At 35.6% G+C, this 20306-nt stretch overlaps 3 protein-coding genes across 3 annotated transcripts; 2 read left to right on the plus strand and 1 right to left on the minus strand.

Annotated features, from left to right (window-relative positions):
• The first annotated feature begins 2335 nt into the window (after positions 1 to 2335).
• Positions 2336 to 5919, plus strand: LOC109084530 (ferritin, heavy subunit). The gene is made up of 5 exons (XM_019099207.2): positions 2336 to 2617; positions 3308 to 3413; positions 3586 to 3732; positions 5240 to 5365; positions 5457 to 5919. Exons 2-5 carry the CDS (start codon positions 3312 to 3314, stop codon positions 5613 to 5615), a joined length of 534 nt encoding a protein of 177 aa, XP_018954752.1. The 5' UTR covers positions 2336 to 2617; positions 3308 to 3311; the 3' UTR covers positions 5616 to 5919.
• A 6793-nt stretch (positions 5920 to 12712) lies between these two features.
• saa (serum amyloid A) lies at positions 12713 to 13859 on the plus strand. Its single transcript, XM_042759493.1, has 4 exons — positions 12713 to 12784; positions 12961 to 13064; positions 13164 to 13302; positions 13506 to 13859. Exons 2-4 carry the CDS (start codon positions 12971 to 12973, stop codon positions 13642 to 13644), a joined length of 372 nt encoding a protein of 123 aa, XP_042615427.1. The 5' UTR covers positions 12713 to 12784; positions 12961 to 12970; the 3' UTR covers positions 13645 to 13859.
• A 3435-nt stretch (positions 13860 to 17294) lies between these two features.
• On the minus strand, positions 17295 to 19698 carry LOC109063036 (60S acidic ribosomal protein P2-like). Its single transcript, XM_019080109.2, has 5 exons — positions 19544 to 19698; positions 18950 to 19073; positions 18793 to 18841; positions 17750 to 17839; positions 17295 to 17418 (listed from the first exon to the last, which is right to left on the minus strand). The coding sequence occupies exons 2-5, from the start codon at positions 19070 to 19072 to the stop codon at positions 17342 to 17344; spliced, it is 339 nt and encodes a 112-aa protein (XP_018935654.1). The 5' UTR covers position 19073; positions 19544 to 19698; the 3' UTR covers positions 17295 to 17341.
• Between the last annotated feature and the right edge of the window lie 608 nt (positions 19699 to 20306).

Raw genomic sequence — 20306 nt, forward strand, 5'->3', positions numbered from 1 at the left:
GGGCAGTGGTCATATGATCCTCAATATACTGTTACTGTTGCATTGCGTTTAGTTCTTCGTACGGAGTTCAGTTAATTTCACAATAAAAGTGCCTGTGTCATCTAGCCTATATGTAGGCCAATAATAAAAAATACATTTACTGACATGAGTGTATCATGAGTGTATTTAGTGGCATATAATGTAGTTATTCATCAAATATGAAATCAGAGGGGTTTTTTTTTTTTTCAAGATTATGTTGCACAAAAGCCACACCCAAACCCTGTAATCCGATGAGCATGACTGGTGAATCAGCAAGATGCTCCAGATACTCCTGACATCCTGGGTGTAGCACCTGAATTCAGACCTCCTATTACATATCCCACTGATACGCACAAGGACAAAGCGTCTAGACGTTCTTCCTTCCCCTGTTTTTTTATAAGGACTGCAATTTTTGGTCATTTTAAGACCCAGCAGGTCCAAGGCATGTCATTAATGCTTCTCAAATATAGGCTGTATCTATGCTAGCTTAAAGGAAACCCCTAATTATTGTATAGAAACTGCAGAAGACTTTTTTTTTGGACTTCTCTTGTTGCTGATATTGGAGATCTGAATCCTAATGTTTATCTGAAGCCTAATGTAACAGTTGGAAGGATTGAAGAAGTTGTACTATTTTAAGGAGGTAATACAATATGAGAGGTTTATTAATAGTGTTTACTCTGTAAACCAATTCTAGTGAGATTAGTGAATTTTAAAATGTGAATAGTGAACTTTTACACATGTACTATGTGTGTGTGTGTGTATGTATGTATATATATATATATATATATATATATATATATATATATATATATCTATATACACATATACTTCTGCACAAATATGAACACTGGGATTCTAAATCAAATAGGCTTTATGCACCAAACCTAGCTTTTGAGTTTTAAAAAAAATTGGTATAATGTTCTATACATTATAACGTATAGAAAATACATTTTGACACATATATATATATTAGGGCTGTCAAATGATTAATCACGATTAATCACATCCAAATAAAAAGTTTTGTTTACATAATATATGTGTGTATACGATTAATCACGATTAATCGCATCCACAATAAAAGTTTTTGTGTATATTTATTATGTATATGATTAATTTATATATTAAATATATTTATATATAATATAAAATATAAAAATATAAATATATAAATGTATATTCATGTAAATATTTTCTAAATATATAATTTATGTGTGTGTATTTATATATACATAATTAATATACCCTGTACACATACATATATTATGTAAACAAAACTTTTATTTTGGATGTGATTAATCGTGATTAATCATTTGACAGCCCTAATATATATATATACACATACATACACACACACACACACACACATATATATATATATACACACATACACTAAAAAAAAAAAAAAAATATATATTTTTTTTTTTTTGTAAAATACATCCAAGCAATAAAAGAACATATTTTTACACTCACACATATATATGTACACACACGCAAACACACATATATTTATATATACACACACACACACACACACAGACACACACACACACACAAATATATATGTATATATATACACATACAGACACACACACACACACACTCACACACACACACACACACACACACTCACACACACATATATATGTACACACACACACACGCAAACACACATATACACACACACACACACACACACACACACACACATATATGTATATATACACCATACATACACACACACACACACACACACACACACACACACACACACACACATATATATATATATATATATATACACACATGCATACACACACTGCTGTTCAAATGTTTGGATCAGTAAGAATTTTAATGTGTTTTAAAGTAGTCTCTTCTGTTCATCATGGTTTAATAATGTTTTTCTATTTTAATAAACTTAAAAAAAAAATTGTGATGCAAAGCTGAATTTTCAGCATCATTACTCCAGCCTTCAGTGTCACATGATCCTTCAGAAATCATTAATATGCTGATTAATGTTGCAAAGTTGTGGTGCTTATTTATTTATTTATTTATTTTTGGAACCAGTGTTTATCTAAAAAATAAGTGTACAATATAAGTCTTTATTGTCAATTTTTAATCAATTTAACACATCCTTGCTGAATAAAAGCATTCATTTCTTTAAAAAAAAAAATACTCACCCCGTACTTTAGAATGGTTGTGAATATTGTTACAAAAGATTTCTATTTTGAAGAAATGCGGGGAAATTTGTTGTAGTTGTTGTTGTTGTTGTTGTCTAATCTCGGGGCGGCTCCTGTGCTGCGTGCGTGTCGCGTCATACGCACAAATACTGCTGCAGCACGCAGAGCACGAGCTCATAATCATCGCAGCCACGAGGACAGACTGAAGGTTACCTGCTTCAACAGTGCTTGAACGGCAACCCATCTTCTGTCTTTTCGCTTTTTCCATCCATCCGTCAACTTCTTTGATTCCATTCGTTTTGTCTTCGGTCAAAATCGAAAAGTTGATTTAAAGACGCTTGCTTTAAACCAATTCCACGCGAACCAGCGTCGTTGACCATCTGTGCTAACAACACCAGAAAAGCCGTAAAACCGACTGTAAGGTAAGTTTTCCATCTGAATCCATACATTTAGCCACACATTCAATTCAAATCGTTTGTTTTTGTTTAGATAGACGAATAACAAGGTTGCATAGAGACAGCGGCGTCCGTCACTAGCGAATATTATGTAAGGGCGCCATCTTTGTTGTTTTTTACCTATTAGATTAAGTCCTACTTAACGGATCAAATAAAACTACAAATTCGCTTTGTTTGCCAAATTATGTACATGGATGGATGTAATGTTTTTAAAAAAGGCCACAATATCTTCAAATGCCCTCCACGTCATTGTTTTTTTTTTTTTTACTACTTTACAATCTTTTTTTACGGCTACAATTATTCTATATCATTACTTAATCGCCTAAATTGTTTTTGAAGGGGGGAGACACCGCTATCCCAATGAAAGTGGATGGGGACTGGCACGTCAAGCTCCTAAAGGCGTTTTTTAATTAGATTTTTTTTATTATATGTTATTATTGTTTCTCGTCTCCGCTTTTCTCCCGTAAAACAATGTTTGAAAAGGCATCGGTCTTTTTCGTAAATAACTGCGACATTTTTTTTTTTATTATTCCAACATATAATTTCAGTCATTTATCGGTTGTTCTTGGCGTGCATATCAGCTGTTTTCGACAGATACCTCACAATCTTTTGTTTCATGACAAGGGTGGCAAGCTTATTTTGTGTTCCCTCTTACAGAAACATGAGCTCTCAGGTGAGACAGAACTTCGAGGAGGCCTGCGAAGCGGCCATCAACCGTCAGATCAACATGGAGCTGTATGCATCCTACGTCTACCTTTCCATGGTGAGAGTCCAAGGCCATTACTACATACTACACCCATTCTGTTCCCATTTAGAGTGAACTTTAGTGTGAAGGAGCATTGAGTTCAGTATGCGAATGAACTTTGCCTGAAAGTTTAGTTAATGATCCATTTTGCGCACTGTGACCTTTTATAATATGTATTTCTCTCATGCAGTCGTACTACTTTGACCGAGATGATCAGGCCCTACACAACTTTGCGAAGTTTTTCCGCCATCAGTCCCACGAAGAGCGCGAACACGCTGAGAAACTGATGAAGTTTCAGAACCAGAGGGGAGGGAGGATCTTTCTGCAGGACGTGAAGGTACGTCTATAGTGTGTGTTCACGTGATAGCGTTACAGTTTGACAGGGCAAGGCAAGGAGCCAGAGATAGAGAGGACCGTGTTGGGGTGGGGCTCTTATCTTTTAGCAACACTGACTATAAACTTCAACTGACAGACAGCACGTTTATTAAGCGTCTCTCTATTATAGTGAAAGATTAAAGCACGTAACTGGAGACTGTGAATGCTTTTAGTATCGTGTGACCAGTACAGATTTTGCAGTAACATTTAATATTTGCTCGAGTTTAGGAAGAGAGGGCTAGTTTACCAATTTGTTGGAAATGGAAAAAACCATCAAAAACCGTTATTTTACCTACTGTTTAATTTTTATTTGTGGGGCTGCAGCTAACAGTTCTTTTAGTTATGGATTCATCTGTTGATTGTTTCTTCAAATAAACTAAAAAAAAAAAGAATTAGTTTTAATCCATTTATTTTTTTTTTTTTTTTTTTTTTTTTTTTTTTTTATATATATACACACACACACACACACACACACACACACACACACATAATATATGTTATTCCACGCCATGCCCAGTGTTCTCCAAAACAATAAATTAAGGCAGTTGTTCAAAAAAAGGGGATAAAATTGAAACTGATAGTTGACAAATTGAAAGATAAAATCACAAAAAAAAATAAAGCAAAAGCACAGACTAAATTAGCTTGTACAAGGTAGTAGGAACATTTATTTATGAACGTAACTATATATATATATATATATAGTAGGAACATTTATTTATTATATATATATATATATATATATATATATATATATATCACTCCGTTACAATTTTCTTTACTTTAAATGCTCTCATAAATGCAATTTGTTACATGTAAAATTTACATTTAATGTCTTACAACAAGCATTTCAGAAAAGTATTATATTCCAAAGTATTGCGTTCTTGCACTAACAGAGGTCTGTTGTTGACTTTATGCAAAATGGAAATACTTGTGTGACTTTCTGACATTTACAGATAAGGATACAGCTGTAAAATCTTAAGTTATGTGCTGAGGAAATGCGTCTCAAATGCATCTGTCAACGCACGTGACAGGAATGGCTACATATTTGTGGTTGTATGTTCATTCAGATTTAACCTAAAATTTATTAGGATTTATTAAGGGATGTTTTTAGGCATTTGCCACATTTTTATTTGCTTGTCATCACTTGCTCACCAATGGATCCTCTGCAGTGAATGGGTGCCGTCAGAATGAGAGTTAAAAAAAAACATCACAATAATCCACACCAGTCCATCAGTTAATGTGTTTTGTGTTTTAGTTTCCATATAAAATAAGAGTCCTCTATCCATGATATTTCTTTCTCCAGTGAAAGTCATCTTGTCTGAATCAGGAGAGAAATATGTACAGCTCAAACACCGTTTAGAAGCAAAAACAGTTCTAAAAAAAATACAAATGTCAGTGGATGGTGATGTGAGGACAATAGGGGGTGGACTGGAAGAAGCCTTGTTAACTTTAGTGTTTGTGTTTGACAGAAACCAGAGAAGGATGAGTGGGGAAGTGGTGTGGAAGCTCTTGAATGTGCCCTACAGCTGGAAAAGAGCGTCAATCACTCCCTCCTGGAGCTGCATAAGCTGTCCTCGCAGCACAACGACCCTCATGTGAGTGTGCAGCTACTGATAACAAATGCAGCTAAACCATCTTATTCCCAAACATAATTAATTCCAAACTCACTTTACTTGTTTCTTACAGATGTGCGATTTCATTGAGACACACTACTTGGACGAGCAGGTGAAGTCCATCAAAGAACTGGGCGACTGGGTGACCAACCTGCGCCGTATGGGCGCCCCCCAGAACGGCATGGCTGAGTATATGTTCGACAAGCTCACACTTGGCAAAGAGAGCAGCTAAATACTCAGTCCATCTTTTCCTTTGCTGATTAGTTTTGCTATATGAGTGTTTATTTCCCTATATGCCATCGGACACTATTTTATGTTGTTTGACTGACCGGTCAACCTGTTTGTCCACTTATTTAAGCAGAAAAAGCTCTTAGCCTGTTTGACTCTGCCATGCTTCGCTGTGTAAAGTCGCAGTTCTCATAAGCCATAGCACTCTATATCACTAGCTATATCATTTGACCTGCCTGCATGTGATGTGTGATTTGTCAATGAAATTATGCTCCAAACCAATAAATTAAAAACCTCTGGGATCTGAACTTGTCTCATGGCTCATTTGTTGTTTCCAGACATATATATATCTGAGCTTTCAAAGTGGGTTATTTATGGAACTATGTAAAGAATGACTTTGGTGCTTTATTTAATGTTTTTTTTTTTTTTTTTTTTTTTTTTTTTTAACATGACTTTACTGTCACTTTACATTAATTTAATGCACCATTGCTGAATAACTATTACTGACTCCAAATGTCTGAATAGTGCAAGTCAATAAGAAAACCCCCCCAAAAAAAAGATCTGTAATAGTAGGCCTATATTCCTCATAAGTGTTTACTACCATATTTTGTGTGGGTTCACGCCCCCTGGATCTTGTGTTCTGCAGTGAGGACCATCTCAAAGTTGTCACAGTCTTAGGTTAGATATCTGAGTAGACTTGCAACCAATGAGTAGCCAAGGAAACCAGACGCCCATCTGATCAGATTTTATTATTAAACCAGTTATATTACAATAAACCAAAAATGTATTATCAGCCTGTTGAAGTACTCCTGTTTATGTGTCTTGCTGTAACAACCAGTGATGAAAGGGTTAATATTTCAGCCAGGTGTATAGTATCATCAAATCAAAAAAAAGGAAATAAAAACAGCCCACTTCTCTTTTCATGAGAAGCAGGTGTTGTTAACCTGACTATATCAGTATTTACGCTTCCTCTTAGGGCTGGGTAAAAAAAATCGATTTTTAGATGAATCGTTTTTTAAAATGTGGTCGATTCAAAATCGATTCTCAAACGCCACGAATCGATTTTTTTACCATATTTATTTCCACAAACATTGAACGTAAGATTAACGTTAATCTAATTACTAGTCTTCTCCACTAGATGTCACCCTCTTATTTGCCTTGCGCGATGTTAACAAGGAGCTAGAGGCGAACCTGTCATTCATTCATTTAGTGCTTAAAATGGCAGTTTCAGGTGCTTTGTCGACGTTGATGCCAACTTCACATAAAAAGTCAGAGGTATGGAAGCAATATTTTGCAACTGCATATAAATATAATGAATTAAAGTAAAATAATAAAATGGGCAACATTAAATTGAAATGTAATTTTAATAGACATTTTCCTTGTTTCTAACTATCAGCAGCAAGGATCTGATAGTGGTGGTAATGGAGGCAGTGCACCTGTACAGGAGCAAAAATCCCTTGGTGAAGGTGACCCCTCCCCAGCCCCACCAAAGAGGTCAAAAGAATCATGTGCGCTGTTGGATCTGCTTGGGGCAGCCTATGCACCAGTGGCTACAGTAGTCTGTGCTACTGCTGCAGACAGGGCACGAGAAGAAGTTGGCAAATACAGAGAAGTTACACCTATACCTCTCTCAGAAGATCCACTTAAACCAGTGGCTACAGTAGTCTGTGCTATGTACCCACTTTTTGTCCCTCCAGGCAAAACGCTACCTTTGTGTTCCAGGGACCAGTGTCCCAGCTGAAAGAATTTTCTCCACAGTGGAGACATTATTACAGCTCAAAGAAGTTGCCTTCTGCCAGAGCATGTTGATCAACTCATTTTCTTGCAAAAAAATTACAGTTTCCAATGAGGCAATGTTACTGTACTTTGAGCCTACTGTTAGTACTAGTGTTAAAGTGTTTGTTGTAACACTTACACAGTGTTAGTTGTAAAAAGTGTAATTTATGAATGTATTCATCATGTATGAATTTCTTTCTTCTGTTGAACACAAAAGTTGACTTCCATAATATTGAAAAAAAAAAAAAGTTATTTTGAGACCAAAAACAGTTTGGTTCCCCATATTCTTCAAAAAATCTTCTCTCTTTTTTTTGTTCAGCAGAAGAAGAAAAAAAAATATTATACATGATGAATAATACATACATAAATGATGACATAATTTTTTATTTTTGGTTGAACTATCACCAATAAGCCTGTATTAGTTGTACTACATTGTTCATAGGCTTGTAGCCTCAATGTTACAGCAAATTTTGTAAAAGTGTATGATTATTTTATCTTAAAAATTAAATAACTTGATCCTGTTTGTTCAAGGAATGCGACTGTTCTGACTTTTTTTCAGCATACATTTTTCATCTTGCATCAAAATTGTATTGTATTTAACATAATTGGATGCATTTGAAAATTAGAGATGGGTTCTGTTTTAATGTACCCAAGTGTACCTAAAATAAAAGAGTTTAATATACAGGTTTGTGGCTCTTAATTTCTTTTTATTAATTACCCACTTGTAAACTTATGTTCACTGTTCTTTTTTTATAAATATAGTATTTGTATTAAATCTATATTCATTGAGTTGAATCGAGTATAGAGAATCGAAAATCGAATCGAGAATCGAAATCGAATCGATTTGACAGCTTGTGAATCGAAATCGAATCGATCTGGAACATCTGAATCGATACCCAGCCCTACTTCCTCTTCTATAAACTGTCATTGATATGAAAGACAAGAATAATATATGATCCTTAAATATGACAATAGAGTATATCTGTATATCACAGATGCACCAAACATCCAGCTCGTGTGGAAAACATTATGTTCACTTTGTTCTTCCATTGTTAATCTAATAGATTAACCATTGTTACCATACACATAATTTCATTTCTGAGTTTAACTGGTCAGTGTTTATTCATCCAGAAGCTCATCTCATCATGAATCCTATAAGCCTGTGAACATGAAGTGCAAGACTAAGCATGACTGAATAATAACTATATAATCTTTTTAGATTGTCAACAAAACAGATATGAGGAAGTCAGCGTTAGTATGTGAAACATGAAATACTTCAATCCAAGACACCTGTTGTGATTTTAAAGATTAACATAGTTCTTTTAAATAAACCTGAACATCTGGTATGCTTGGGAAAAAAAGGCATGTCATCGTGAGCACTGCTTTGTTACACTATATGATATATAAGAAATATTTAAATATAAATATTATTTAATACAAATTTTATTTATATTATATCCAAGCATGTTAACAGAATGTTGAGTGGAAGGAAAAAGTGTGGAAGAAAAAGATGCACAACCAACCGGGAGAACCGCAGCCTTATGAGGATTGTCAAGCAAAATCGAATCAAGAATTTGAGTGAACTTCACAAGGAATGGACTGAGGCTGGGGTCAAGGTATCAAGAGCCACCATACAGACGTGTCAAGGAATTTGGCTACAGTTGTTGTATTCCTCTTGTTAAGCCACCCCTGAACCACAAACAACATCAGAGGCATCTTACCTGGGATAAGGAGAAGAACTGGACTGATGCCCAGTGGTCCAAAGTCCTCTTATCAGATGAGAGCAAGTTTTGTATTTCATTTGGAAAGCAAGGTCCTAGAGTCTGGAGGAAGGGTGGAGAAGCTCATAGCCCAAGTTGCTTGAAGTCCAGTGTTAAGTTTCCACAGTCTGTGATGATTTGGGGGTCAATGTCATCTGCTGGTGTTGGTCCATTGTGTTTTTTTAAAGTCACTGCACCCGTTTACCAGGAAATTTTGGAGCACTTCATGCTTCCTTCTAATGACCAGCTTTTTGAAGATGCTGATTTCATTTTCCAGCAGGATTTGGCACCTGACCACACTGCCAAAATAACCAAAAGTTAGTTAAATGACCATGGTGTTGGTGTGCTTGACTGGCCAGCAAACTCACCAGACCTGAACCCCAGAGAGAATCTATGAGGTATTGTCAAGAGGAAAATGAGAACCAACAGACAAAAAAAAAAATGCAGATGAGCTGAAGGCCACTGTCAAAGAAACCTGGGCTTCCATACCACCTCAGCAGTGCCACAAACTGATCACCGCCATGCCACGCCGAATTGAGGCAGTAATTAAAGCAAAAGGATCCCCTACCAAGTGTTGAGTACATGTACTATAAATGAACATACTTTCCAGAAGGCCAACAATTTACTAAAAAATATGTTTTTTATAGGTCTTATGAAGCATTCTAATTTGTTGAGATTTGTTTGTGTTAAATGTGAGCCAAAATCATCACAATTAAAAGAACCAAAGACTTAAACTACTTCAGTCTGTGTGCATGGAATTTATTTAATACAAGTTTCTCAATTTGTTTTGAATTACTGAAATAAATGAACTTTTCCATGACATTCTAATTTATTGAGAGGTACCTGTACACACACACACACACACACACACACACCGTGGATATAGAAAAGAAGATCTCCAGGATAAAGTTGTAGACAGGCACAAGTCAGACGTTGGATGCAAAAACATTTCAAAGACTTTATCAATGCCTAGAAGAACAGTGAAGTCTATTATTAAGAAGTGGAAGGCATTTGGCACAACACAGACCAGCCCTCACAGAGCGAGGAGGAAACTGGTCAGAGAGCCGACTAGAGGCCTACAGAAACTCTGAAGCAGCTGCAGGAATTTATGACAAAGATTGGTCATTGTGTGCATGTGACAACAATATCACAAAATCTCCACAAATGTGGTTTGTTTGGGAGGGTTGCAAGAAAAAATCCACTCCTCAAGAAAGGCCATGTGCAGTCAGACTGAGCTTTGCCAAAACACACCTTGAAGATTCTGAGGCAGATGAGAATAAAATTGAATTATCTGGCCTCAACACCAAACAATATTGAATTAATCCAATACAGCTCAGTAACCAAATAACGTCATGTCTCCAGTAAAGCATGGAGGTGGAAAGATCCTGTTATGGGGTGTTTTTCTGCAGCAGGGACTGGAGCACTTGTCAGCATAGAAGGAAAAATGGATGGGGCAAAATACTGTCAAATTCATGAGGAAAATCTGCTGCCCTCTGCCAGAAAGTTGTCAATGGGAAAAAGCTTTACCTTCCAACATGCCAGTGACCCAAAGCACACAGCAAAACTGAGCACACAGTGCTTGAAGGAGAAAAGGTGAATGTCCTTGCATGGCCTATAGTCAGAGCCCAGACTTAAACACCACTGAAAATCTGTGGAATGACTTGAAGACTGCAGTCCACAAATGCTCACCATCAGATTGAGCACAACTTGAGTGGTTCTGCAAAGAAGAGAGACAAATCCCAACAGACTAAAGGCTGTAATTAAAGCAAAGGATGGTTTAAGAAAATATACTGACACAAAGGGGTGATCCTTTTTCCAACTGAGTGATTCTGTATTATTTATTTATTTATTTTCTGACATGTTGGTGTTATATCTTTCACTTATATCTTATAAGTTGCACTGACTAAAAAGAGCTGGACAAAACAAAAACTGTGTTCGTCTTCATTTCAGGCTGCAAAGCAACAAAATGTGATTATTTTAAAGGGAGGTGATTCTTTCTATACCAATTCTCTCTCTCTCTGTCTCTCTGTGTGTGTGTCTTTTCCACTGTTCTATATTATAGATCAGTGGTCTTTTCTCTCATTCTTACAGGATTTTAAGGCCATAGCAGCAGGGAATGCTAGATTAAACTAACAAATTATAATATTTTGAATCCTAAAATGGGATTTATCAATTTTATAAATACACTACCATTCATTTTTTATTTAACAAGGATGCATTATAATGATAAAAAGTGACAGTAAAGACATTTATAATGTTACAAAAGATTTCTATTTCAAATAAATGCTATTCTTTCAAACTTTCTATTCATAAAAAATAAAAAAGTTTTTTTTTTTTTTTTTTTGCTGTTGTTGTTGGTCTGATTCTGGTTCTGGGAAGACCTCTTTGGTGCAATATTCTCATTTTTTTCCTGTTGTTGTAACTGGAAATTAAACCCGTGACTTGTGTGCTTAAGAGTGCAAGAGTCTGAATTTGCAGCTATTCATTGATTTATTGTCTGATAAAATAATCTTCTCAGTTCATAACCCTCTTCTCCAGGTCTGACATTATCAGTTAGGTATAATGCAAATGTCAATGCTTTTGCAATCACTGTATGTTGTGATATCTTTGAAAATTATGCTTGAGCTTTACAAAATGCTTGACACACACACACACACACACACACACACACACACACAACACACACACACACACACACACACACACACACACACACACACACACACACACACACACACACACGTGCTTCTAGTGTCTATGTGTGCAGATACTGGAAATTCCTTCTCCTGCAATGACCTCTACTATGATGGTTCAGTGCCAATTAGAGCAGGAAGTGAAAACAAGAAGTGAAACTGAAATTATTTGCATGCATTTGAAATATCATCTTAAGTCAGAAAATAAAATTTATATTTAGTTGATTTACAATGTTTTATATTTACTGTATTTTATATATACATCACTAATATATATGTATGTATGTATATGTATATATGTGTGTGTGTGTGTGTGTGTGTGTGTGTGTGTGTGTGTGTGTGTATATGTATATACATATATATATATATATGTGTGTGTGTGTATATATATATATATGCACTTTTTAAATTAAAATATGTACTCTTTATAAGATAAAATACTAGGATTTTACACCACAAAACAGTCATTTCTGCTATACTAATTTTTCATTTGAGTGTGTTAATTATTTTATTGATATAGTTGTGGTTTTTGTTTCAGTATTTATATATCACTGATATAATTATTATTGATACATTTTGTTTCAGTGTTAGTATCACTGATATACTATTAGTTTTTATATATATATTACAATTGGATATTTTCAGTTTTTAATTATTATTGATACATTTTGTTTCATTTTTAGTTTTTATGATTTTAGTTGTGGTTTTTTATGGTTTCAGTTTAGTTTTTGTTTGACACAATGTTATAAAAAATATAAACACTCATGTTTCACAAATATTGGTTTTCCCAGAAACAGTTACGTAATACAGGACGAGCAGGACCAAATTAGTCTGGATTTCATAAAGCAATCTGTCACAACACTATTGGGAAAGTCCGTGTCCAGCCCAGTCCGAGCCTTATAAAGTGTCTCAGGTGAAGACCCGATGTGTCTGAACTGAGCGAGGTAAGAGACTGACTAAATGAACCTCTTTCTTAATGCTAACATGTTAAGTTATAGATGGTTTAGTTGCACTCTTATCTGTCTATGCACAGAGATTACCTACGGAGATTTTTAATGTGTACTGTTTGTGGCATGGTTAATATTGCAATTTGCTAACATGTATATTTTTATATGTTCAGCTCTGTAATCATGAAGCTTATTCTTGCTGTGCTGGTGCTGGCGCTGGTTTTGGTGGTCGAGACTCAGGCTCAATGGCACCGCTACCCAGGACAAGCCATTGGAGGTCACTTATTTTTCCTTTTATCTGCATTTACTCTTAAGTCATGCACTCAGTTGACTCAGTTCGCCAGCAGATTTTAACCACTTTCACTGTGTTTTGTAGGTGCAAAGGACATGTGGCGTGCTTACCGGGATATGAGGAAGGCCAACTGGAAGGGCGCAGACAAGTATTTCCATGCACGTGGGAACTATGATGCTGCAAGAAGGGGCCCCGGAGGCAGATGGGCAGCCAAAGTAATCAGGTATGTCATCGATGGCAGATTTTACATGATTTTATTCCTTAGAAGCTCATGTGAGCACTTAAACTGAGCAAGAAAGATTGCTCCCTATCACTATATAATCATGGATATTATGGAATTTTGAATTGTAATATTATTATCTAATGTTAATGTTTACATTTTAAGTGCGTGAAAATTGCATTAAATCACTGTTCTGATGTGTGCAGTGATGGAAGAGAGGCTCTGCAGGGACTCTCTCGCCGCGGTAATTCAGATGCTGCAGCAGACCAGGCCGCCAATCGTTGGGGACGTAACGGTGGTAACCCCAACCGCTACAGACCGAAGGGCCTTCCCAAAAAGTACTGAAAAGAAGAGCATCACTGCAACAGAAAATGACAAATCATTTTGCTCTAGAACTGCTTGATTCAATTTTGCATAAAACCATTTCACGCTTGTTTTTTTTTCAATCTTGACAATTATCTTGCATTAAATCTGCATTTATGACAAAATACAATATTTTAAGTTTTAGCATCATTTAGCCTATGTAACACACTCTGGTCTGAATAAAGGAAGTAACTTCATTTGTAGTTTGAGTGTCTGTTGTCATTACGTCACTATTTGTGTCGGAGCGCCTCCAGCTGGTCATTCAAGCACATTGTCTTCATCTACCAACATATTTGTCAGGAAATTTTTTAAACGTTTGTCTTGACTGAACATTAATTGAATCTGCATTTATTACATCAAAATATATTTTCAATGTTACATTAATCTGATTTACATTAGAGTAAAATTAAAGGTGTTAGCCACATTTAATCGAGAATATTGAATGCTTGCAAAAATATTAGCCTGCTCGAAAAATATAAACTAAATTTAACTAAATTTTGAGAGGATCTTTATCTATTTGATCTCAGTCATAATATCAGTCATAAAACTCAGTCGTTATAGCCTATATATATTCCCAGGGAACACACATACCTGGTAAAAAAAATAATAATAATAATAAAAATAAAAATAAAATTGTATAGCTTGAATGCACTGTAAGTCGCTTTGGATAAAAGCGTTTGCTAAAATGCATAAATGTATATAAACCGATGCTTACAGATTAAAATCCAAACTGCGGCAACGTCTACAAGGCACTTGAGAAAAAAAAAAAAAAACGATGCAAGTGCACATCGGACAAAAGCGGTTTTAAAGGCAAATAGTCGTCACGCCAAATGGTGAATTGATTTAGTTTAGAAGTTAATTGATAAATAAAATCTATTTATGCCATTATTTTTGAAAGCATAGCCTACTCACTTTACAGCATTTTTACACAATTGCCTATAACTTTTCAGAGTACTGTAGCTTAGTAGGTAAGTTTCTTCAAGCATCTTAGAGACGTTATAACTGGCTTTAAACCATTATTGTTTGTTTGTAAAAATACTAATGGCCTTTTTGCACAGTTGTGTAAATACAATGTAGGTACATCCAAAATTATATTAAATTAAATATTTGTGTGGCATTTTTTTTCTTGCGAAATGAAATAACATCATTGACTGAATTCTGAGAAATATTTACTTTGTTGGCTACAATATTTTAGAATAATTTCAGGGTTTTTGCTTTTGTGTGGGATTTTCGCCGTTTGCTCTCCCAAATGTTAACTTCTTGCAGTGCGAGGGCTGAATCATCCCAGGACATGGAAACTCCAGACTTAGCCAACACTTGCAAACCAGTGTTTATATAGGATAGTCTTACCACTTTCACTTAGATAAAAGCATTTTTACTTTAACCCTTTAACTGTCAGCCCCCATTTTTTAAAATAGGCATTAAAGTGCACTATCCAAACTTAAATTGTTGTAATTTATGAACACTTTGGAATATAGACCTAAGGTTGGTCTCTTTTTAAAGAAGAAAATGAGCAGATTTTGGCAAAAGTGGAATTTTAAAAATTAAAGTATCAAATAGTTATAGAAGTTTAAATGTACTGAAAATAAAATGCGCTATATTAATTTTATTTTTGTAAATTTTTTAAAATTAAAGTATCAAATAGTTATAGAAGTTTAAATGTACTGAAAATAAAATGCGCGTTAGCCAAATTTGAAGTTGATATCAAAAAAAAAAAAAAATTGAGATTCCTGTGATATTTTCTAAAACAAACGCCACAGCCACTGGGAGCCATCAAAATTTATTCTTGTATTTTTTTTTTTTTTTTTTTTTTTTTTTTTATATTTCTATATTAATTTTATTTCTATATAAATATGGATTTGTGATACTGAGACTTTTACATTTATATTTATATGTTTGTTAAAGTTTTGATTCTAAAAGACCGTAATGCATTTTGTAATATGACACTTGACACTGCCCACTAAGGGGGAGGAGACCGCCATAAGAATTTATAGTACCATTTCCATGGTAACGCAATGTGGTTTTCACAGGATGAATCTGGGGTTCTAAGCTTTCAAATGATATATAATTTATGATGATTACTAAAAGATTTTATAGAGAAAAAGGACAAAAAAAAAAAAAAAACAGCACCAAGCGTCCCACAGGTGGGACGGTGAGTTAAGGCTTTTACTGACATACATTTGAGTGCACAACATCACTGAAATTATTCTTAAATATTGTAGCCAACACAGCAAATCATTCTCAGAAGTCAGTCAATGATGTAATTTCATTTCACAAGACAAAAATGCCACAAAAATATTTAATTTTGGATGTACATTGTATCATTACACATCCCGCACTAGCAACATCGAGGTCATGAGTTTGATACCAAGGAGAGCATGACCCAATAAAATGCGTAAACTTGAAGTTGCTTCAGATAAAAGTGTCTGCCAAATGAAATATGATTTTCCAGAAACAGTTGTGCAACAGGGCAATTCGTAATTTTTTGGGTTAATTTGATGTTGCTTTTGAAATATGATTTTCCAGAAACAGTTGTGCAACAGGGCAATTCGGGCCGGCAGATTGTGGGTGGGGGGAACACAGTTCTCTGTCCACCTTCAATACCATGACTTAGGTGCCCTTGAGAGCAAGGCATCGAACCCCCAACTGCTCCCCGGCGCCGTAGCATAAATGGGCTGCCCACTTCCGGGTGTGGTGTTCACAGTGTGTGTGTGAGTTCACTGCTCGTGTGCCTTCGCACTTAAATGCAGAATAATTCTGAGTAATACCAGCTTTGTCCACGTCCTTCACTTTTTCACACATGACTTATGGCACAGCACAACTGAGAAACTCCGTGTCCAAGCACTTAGTGAATAATGAATACAGCTTTGGAAAAACCTGACTCAAAGACACAAGCAAGATAAGAACGCTGTGCTTAAGAGGTTTTAGTTTACACTCTCTATGCCAAGAAATCCTATTATTTCTGTTTGGGATAATAATCCATAATAATGCTTCCTCCAGTGAAAATGTTGTCCTCTTAACTATCTAAAAATCTATCTGTGCATATTTCTCTTCTGATTCATAAAACTTTTTTTCACTGGAAAAAGAAACATTATGGATTATTATTATTTTTTTTTTTACAAACAGCTTTTCGTTTCACATGATGTTAACAGATTCTAGAGTCATGAAGCTTTCGGTCACCGAAATTTAGCAAAATGTGTGTATTTACGGACAACTGATTTCAGGCCTTCAACCAACACTTCCATTCACACATACAGGCAGAAACTGAGTGGCATCAACACAGCAGTGAAAACCTAACGCATGATGTCTTATCTGACTAAGTGGTATGGAACTTACTTTTATCCTATCAGTAATAACTGGTCGTTATGAACAGTACGCCTACATTTTCATTCCCCGAACAAAGGTTTGAAGATGACTGACAACATTCACAAGTGTCTCAAGATAATTAAAGCTCTGTAATTTTCATATCACAGAGAAAAGGCGGGAAATATTAAAAACCGCTCAATTCAAGGTATTCACATCTTTTAAACAAATGACCACGAGTGGGCTCTCGAGTACAGACTCCCATCACTCGTCCTATTCCACATTATAAACCTCATTTGAACTTTCTGAAATGACCAAGCGAGCAGAAATCATTTTGTAATAAACTTTATTACAAAATAAATCCCGAGGAGACAGATTAGTCAAAGAGTCCGAATCCCATGTCATCTTCGGATTCTTCAGACTCCTCTTTCTTCTCTTCTTTCTTCTCCTCCGCTGCAGGAAAAAGAAAAGGAATAAAGACATTAACATGGCAGGACCTACAGGAAACCAATCAGCGGTTCACAATTATCTGTCCACAACAAAAACATAAGACAATGACATATTTCAAACAGTCACAGCATGTTACACTTCCTTCATTAATGAGTAGTTCATGCTAATTTCACTGAGGTTTATGTACTTGCCCATAACTGATATTTGGCTGAAATGATGGCTGAATGAAAATCAGATGTTTTAAGAGCAAATACATATAGACTGAAAAGCCCTTAGCTGTATCGTCCAACTCTATTAGAGAGTCAGTGAGAGGCATAAGGAAGAAGGCACTGACCTGCAGGGGCGGCAGCAGCAGCGGATGGGGCGGCAGCGCTGGATGCAGCTACAGCACCACCGGACGGCACGCTGGCCAGCTTACTGAAACCTGTCAGACGGCAACAAACAGACTCTGAGACATGCTCACACTCCTAAAAATCTCTCTTTTCTAACCCATAATGCTTATTTGTTGATATACCAGAAATCATGCTTAGTTTGGTAAGTGCTTTTTGCCCAGAATTGTAAACTACAGCTTGATTGGAGCAACCTGAGGTCAACATGACCTGCAGGGTTCCCACTGATACTCAATGGAGAAAAAAAAAGAAAAAAAAAAAGGTTCTTTCTAGAAATTATATTCATAGGAGCAATTTTTAATAAATTATTTGAGCTAGAACTTACATACTTTAATCAATAAATATCCTCAACTCAAACTTTATTAATAAAGCTTTTTCAAAACCACCAAATTAAACTAAAGTTATGCACAGAGAAAAATAAATAATTACACAACAAAACACCTAAATCATCATACTCTGTGAAAACACCTGTTTGCTTAAACAGTTTTCAAAGACACAAAGACATAATTAAGTACATTTTAGAAGAAAACGATTTCAATTAATTGCATTTATTTCAATGTTACTTGCCATTTCTCTGTAAATTATTTGTAAAAATGACTAGCAGATTCTGAGTTAAAATCATTTCAAAATAAAACCTACACCAAATTTAATTCAGTGCACCCAAAATTACAAACTTAAAGCTGCTTTTAAAAATCAACATACACTTAAACATAAAACAAAGACCACTTAAGTACATTTCACAAGAAAATACTAATACAGTTGTACACAATTTCACATTTAATTCCATGCATCGCTTGCCATTCCTTTCTTTGTGTAATTTATTAGCAATTTCTGAGTGAAAATAGTTTAGTGTAGCCAGCAGGTTCATGACACATCCGATGCTTTTTCCAAGTATCGGATAAACAGTAACAAGCTTATATCCTCAAGACAAAGACTTCCCTTACATTTGCAACCATTATGTTACCAGTTTAAAAGACGACCAGCTTACCTTGGGCAATCACTTCCTCCAAATTTTTGCCATTGAGCTCAGACACAACCTACAAACACAGGTGTCAATATTAAAGAAAAGCACATAAATGACAGGTAAACGCACACAGCTCCTCACAAGCACACCATTTGCTCCTGTGTGCTCGTGCACAGATTACCTTGCTCATGCGGGTGTCGTCAGCCTCAATGCCGACGCTGTCCAGGATCTTCTTGATGTCACCTGTGCTGGGGCTCTCTTTGCCTCCGAGGGCAGCGAGCAGGTAAGCAGCGACGTAACGCATCCTACATCAGGTAAAGAGAAACCAATGGGTCCAACGTGTAGAAAACACTGGCAGTTCACAGAAATATGTCCCAGTGACACTAGCAAAAAATACTGCTAAATTTAAAATAAGATTAATTCCACGCAATATTTATAGTGAATAAAGAAAACGCATCAAATGTTCACACAAACACCTCTACTTACTATTTGAGCACTACTTGCTCTTTTTTAAGTTAAAAGAGCATGAGGGGAATTTAGTGTACTGAAGCTAAACCAACTATGGGATCTTTTACTAGCAATTGAGAGATAAGCCGCATGGCTAGCTGCACTAGTTAGCGGGCTGCGTGCCAATAACCTTAGATCAACCTGAACTTCTGTATTACATCAACCTCGCAAACGGAGAATCCGGGGACTTTATCGTGTCAGATACGTGCATCATCTGCTCGGTCTACGGTTGTGTGTGCTTGTTAAATCAGTGTTTTTTGTCACTCACTTGGCGGAGAGAGAGAGTCTCGCGTGTTCACTAGCGGGCTCGTACAGGCAGAAAGGAAGCGGAAAGGTGGTGAAAACCGGAAATACGACAGGCTCGATGACGTCACCGGCGAGGAGTGAATCGACAGGCTGAAAAGCACGTCAATCACGAGGTGAGGGCGGAGTCTCTTCCATTTCCCCCCCACTGATTTGGATTGGATGTTGATATTATGACTAAATTCCGCACAGTTTTATACCATATACCATATATAAAAAATTAAAAAGAGAAACAATAAAAAAGTATTTTACTTTTGTGCTCAATCAATAATAGATCTGTGCGCCCAGTGGACATGCCATAGAAATCGTAATTAACCAGAAATTGGTTGATAATTTTTTTTATATATAAAATTTTATATATAGCAAACATAAATAAAAAAAAAACTTAAACTTAGAGTTCTTCTGTCATGCATGCACGTCAACTCTTGGTCATTTTAGTGGACAAATTAATTATTTTTAATTATTTTATTATTAATTAATTAATTAATTAATTTATTTATTTATTTGAAGTTCACAGGAACAAAATTGGCCATTATTGTGATCAATTACAAATGATTTAGTTTTTACACCATTTTTAAACCATCGAATGTGCCACTAGTCTAATAATAAAACATGCCAGCAGAGGTCATCGTTTATCATGAGCATATAAAACAAATATATGAAGTGACTGAGACATAGTTTACATGCACCAGTAGCCTCATCTCTTCTCTTCTCTTCTCATCTCATCT

Source organism: Cyprinus carpio, chromosome A7 (assembly GCF_018340385.1).
Source record: "Cyprinus carpio isolate SPL01 chromosome A7, ASM1834038v1, whole genome shotgun sequence".
In the NCBI taxonomy this organism is placed as follows: Eukaryota; Metazoa; Chordata; class Actinopteri; order Cypriniformes; family Cyprinidae; genus Cyprinus; species Cyprinus carpio.